The 4,128-nt window shown below is 32.4% G+C and overlaps 1 protein-coding gene across 1 annotated transcript; it reads right to left on the reverse strand.

Moving 5' to 3' along the window:
• Positions 1-2,624: 2,624 nt before the first annotated feature.
• On the reverse strand, positions 2,625-3,578 carry LOC114088224 (olfactory receptor 4K2). Its single transcript, XM_027929813.2, has one exon. The coding sequence runs from the start codon at positions 3,576-3,578 to the stop codon at positions 2,625-2,627; it is 954 nt and encodes a 317-aa protein (XP_027785614.1).
• Positions 3,579-4,128: the final 550 nt, after the last annotated feature.

Consider the following 4,128-nt stretch of genomic DNA (forward strand, 5'->3'; position numbering starts at 1 on the left):
GCACATAACATAATTTTGTCAACTTAATTTTCATTGCCTCCCCTTTCCCTCCCTGTCTTCCTTCCCCTGATTCTCTTCCTCTACCTACTGGTTTCCTGTTTATATTCTTACGTATCCTCTACATCACCACACACCCTTGATTGTGTTATTGGAAATTGTGCATTTACAATTATTCTTGACCTGACATGTTTAGGTTGGATGGTTTCTGTTCATCTAGCATGCTCTGCAAAGCATAATTTCTGACTTTGGATACTACTGCAGCAAATGGTACCATTCTTACCATTGCTTAAGGAGTCTATATCCATGTCACAGTGCTTACCATTTGTAAAGGAGTATCAGTACCATAGGTCCTATTTATGATTCTGTGCATTTATGTAATATGCAGCAATATCATTGATGCTACTCCTCATGCTGATCCTCCAGGGAAGTTGGTAGGTAATTCCTTTTACACATGGAAGAGATCCATAGACTGCCTGCAGTGCTTTTAATTCTCAGCTAGAGTCTTATTAGCAATCCAGCTGTTCAACCTCATTATTGATTTGCCTTCTAGAGTTGTCTGCTGATCAATTACACCTTTTAGGGTTTTGGCAAATATTCTGGAGTTTTAGAATTCTCACATAAGCACCAAATCTTGATAGCATCCTTTCAAAAGATTCTGCAGTTTTATATTGTAGAAAACAGGCTTTAAAAGACATTCCCTGGACAAATTAGTATGTTATATGAAAGAATTATTAGGGATATTGCTAAAACACCAGCTAAACTGTTCTATGTAAATAAGAGCATATGAGTGTATTTGTACATACAACTACAAAAGTAAGTTACATACACAGTCTAAACTGATCCATTCACATTACCATTTCAAATGGAGTGATGTTATTATTTTGCTGGTATAAATATGTTTTATACTCATGTTAGTACTGTAGATATTTTTGACCAGTTACTTCAAAATCGCTTGTCTTAAGCACAATAACATACACTTTTAAACTAAATTTGTTTTCTTATTTGTTTAATACATTAATGAAAAAACACATGAATGAAAGCAGAACACATTCCACTTATAATTTGGCTTAAAATGATAAGTTAGGAACTTATTTTTCTTAATTTATCTCTCAAAATAGTAATTACTATAATTAATATAATAAGAATCACATAATTCTTGGTTATTTCCATTTAATCAATCATTACAGGAAAAGAAAAACAAGTTGATATGTATCAAATACTATGGTAACCACATATCTTTCCTTTTATGAATACAAGCTGGATAATATATTTGACACTGTTTTTAATAAATTTTGTTAAATAACTTCTAAACAATAGTGGATTTACCATCGATTAAATAAAATAATTTGCAGAACAAAACATAAAGGAGAATCACAGTATTTACCATGTATTTCAATACTTGCAATTTGAGTAACTATCAGCAGGTGATAGTGATACTTTGTGTACCTGAAAGCTATTATTTAAAACAGTAACAAAACCTATTTTATACAAAACCATACTATTACATTGACAGTGTTTTACTAAGTATAAATTAATTTTATACAAATATTAAAACAAAAATGTACTTTGGCCACAATGTAAACAATATAATACTTTAAAATTAAAACATATATTCTCCAGAAATTGAATTATTATCAAAACATATATTTTTAAATATCATTATAATTTTAACTTCCAATGCATTATTTCCATGGTTCCTATATGAAACAAAGTATACAGTTTTGCAACTCATTTCATAATGTTTTCTGATTTGCAGAATTCTTTAACTTCCCTATACATTCTGCAGGATCAGAAGGAGGTATCATGGCAATACCACATTTTTTATTAGCTAAATATGGTTACTGGAGACTTTACACTTGTGTCATATTTATTTTCATCTCATCAGTATCTATAATAAAATGTATCCAAAGTTTTCTTTAATGAAAAAAGATCACAATTAGTTTGAATGTGATATATAGATATATAGATCCCTGAGTCACTTTAGTATATATCATATATAAATATAGATATATACTATGTGTCTCTATATAAATATCTATATTTATAGCTATAGCTATAGATATATTCCTGAGTCACTGTTTTTCTCTCTCTCTAATATATATGTGTGTGTGTGTGTGTGTGTGTGTGTGTGTGTGTGAAATTATTGCTTTTCAGGAAGAAACTCATTTCCAGCAATTAAGAATACTTAAGGATTACAGAAATCTTGTTAAATCTTGTTAATGTGTCATTCTTAAGGGGCAACTCTTAGTAACTCAGTTGCTAATTATACGTAATTTTCATTACCTTCTATTTTGCCTTCAATCTCTATTTCCCCTTCATATGTTTGTTCCTCTTTTCCAGTGAATTGATTATTAATATGGAATGTCTTGACTAAAGAAGTCACTCCTAATATTTTTGTAGTCTTTTTTTTTCCTGGAGCTAATTATTTCCATTAACTTGCTTTTCTGAATTTTCAAATGTATTTTGAACATACATAGGATTACGGTTTTAAAATTGCTCTGATCTCAAATGTTCTTGGCAACTTCAAATGTGCCAAGAAATGCAGAAACAAGAGCCTAGCACTGCATTGTTACCAGTGCCATGTGTCACAAAAACAAGGGCATTTAATGCCTAGGGTGTTAAAACTAAAAATGACAGGAAGGAGTTGCCTTGTTGGAATTCAGAAATCTGTTCTTCAGTTTCTTCAGGGCTGTCTTTACTTCTTGATTCCTCAAAGAATAGATCACTGGGTTCATAATGGGAGTAAAGATGGTATAAAACACAGACAGGACCTTTTCTATCAGAAAACTGTTTTGTGGCCACATATAGATAAAAATGCATGGCCCAAAGAACATGAAGACAACAATGAAGTGAGCTGTACAGGTAGAAAGAGCCTTAGATGATCCTCTGGAAGAATGCTGCTTGATAGTAACCAGGACAATGACATAGGAATTAAATAAAAGAATAAAGCAGGACAGAGCAATGATGCCACTTGTTGAGATCATGAAAAGGCCCAAAACATAAGTGTCCACACAAGCCAGCTGGAATACCACTGGGAGGTCACAGAAAAAGCTGTCCACCTCATTGGGACCACAGAATGGTAACGTGAGGGCAAATATGACCTGGCTCATGGAATGCATGATTCCCACAATCCAAGAAGCTACCACAAGGGCAACACACACCTGGGGACTAACAATTGAAGCATAATGCAGGGGCTTACAAATCGCAATATATCTGTCAAAGGACATAGCCATTAATAAAATAATCTCAGTACCAGTGAAAAGATGTAGGAAGAATATTTGGGTAATACAGCCATCAAATGAGATGGTTTTGTGGCCAGTGAGGTAGTCTGTAATCATCTTGGGGGTGGCAAAGGAAGCAAGAGACATATCGATGATGGAAAGATTGGTAAGCAGGAAATACATGGGTGAGTGCAGGTGAGAGTCAGCAATAACTGTGATGACTAGAAGGCTGTTACCCACCATTGTTGCCACGTAAAGCAATGAAAATGCCATAAAGAAAAACATCTGTAGTGCCAAGGAATTAGACAGCCCTAGCAAAACAAATTCAGACACAGTGGACTTATTGACCGCATCCATTGTCTTGATGGATAGGTAGAAGCCTATTAAAAAAATTAAAAAAAGAAAGTGTGATTTAATTGAAGCAAAAGCTTCATTTCTAAGCATCTACTTTCACAGATCTTTCCTCTATGAAAACTTATCCTTACTATTCTTTTCATCTCTCTCATTTGGTAAATTGGTTTACAAGAAAATTATAGAATATTAGAGATATAGTAAAATACCTCTTAAATCATATATATTGAAAATGACATTCTCTTTTTTGGTACTACATAGCAATCAAATGGAAATATCATTATGAACAAATCTCTCCATGTATTTTTCCATCTATTCATCCACATAATCTTAATAATAATAGTTAACATTTTGTAAACATCTACTGTATGCTGACAATGTATTTAAAACACAGAGAGATAAACACATTACACAATGTTTCATTATATATAATTCATCCGTAAATATATCCTTGACTAAAAAAAATATAAAAGTTAGAATATATGTAGAAACTCTTAAGCAACACAGTGGTAAATTTCTAGAGAATTGTTAACACATTTACAGATAAAAGTTTCTT

Source organism: Marmota flaviventris, chromosome 2 (genome assembly GCF_047511675.1).
Source record: "Marmota flaviventris isolate mMarFla1 chromosome 2, mMarFla1.hap1, whole genome shotgun sequence".
In the NCBI taxonomy this organism is placed as follows: domain Eukaryota; kingdom Metazoa; phylum Chordata; class Mammalia; order Rodentia; family Sciuridae; genus Marmota; species Marmota flaviventris.

Excerpts from the sequence above, each read along its gene's own strand:
- LOC114088224 (XM_027929813.2), bottom strand. The coding sequence starts at position 3,578 with ATGGATGCGGTCAATAAGTCCACTGTGTCTGAATTTGTTTTGCTAGGG.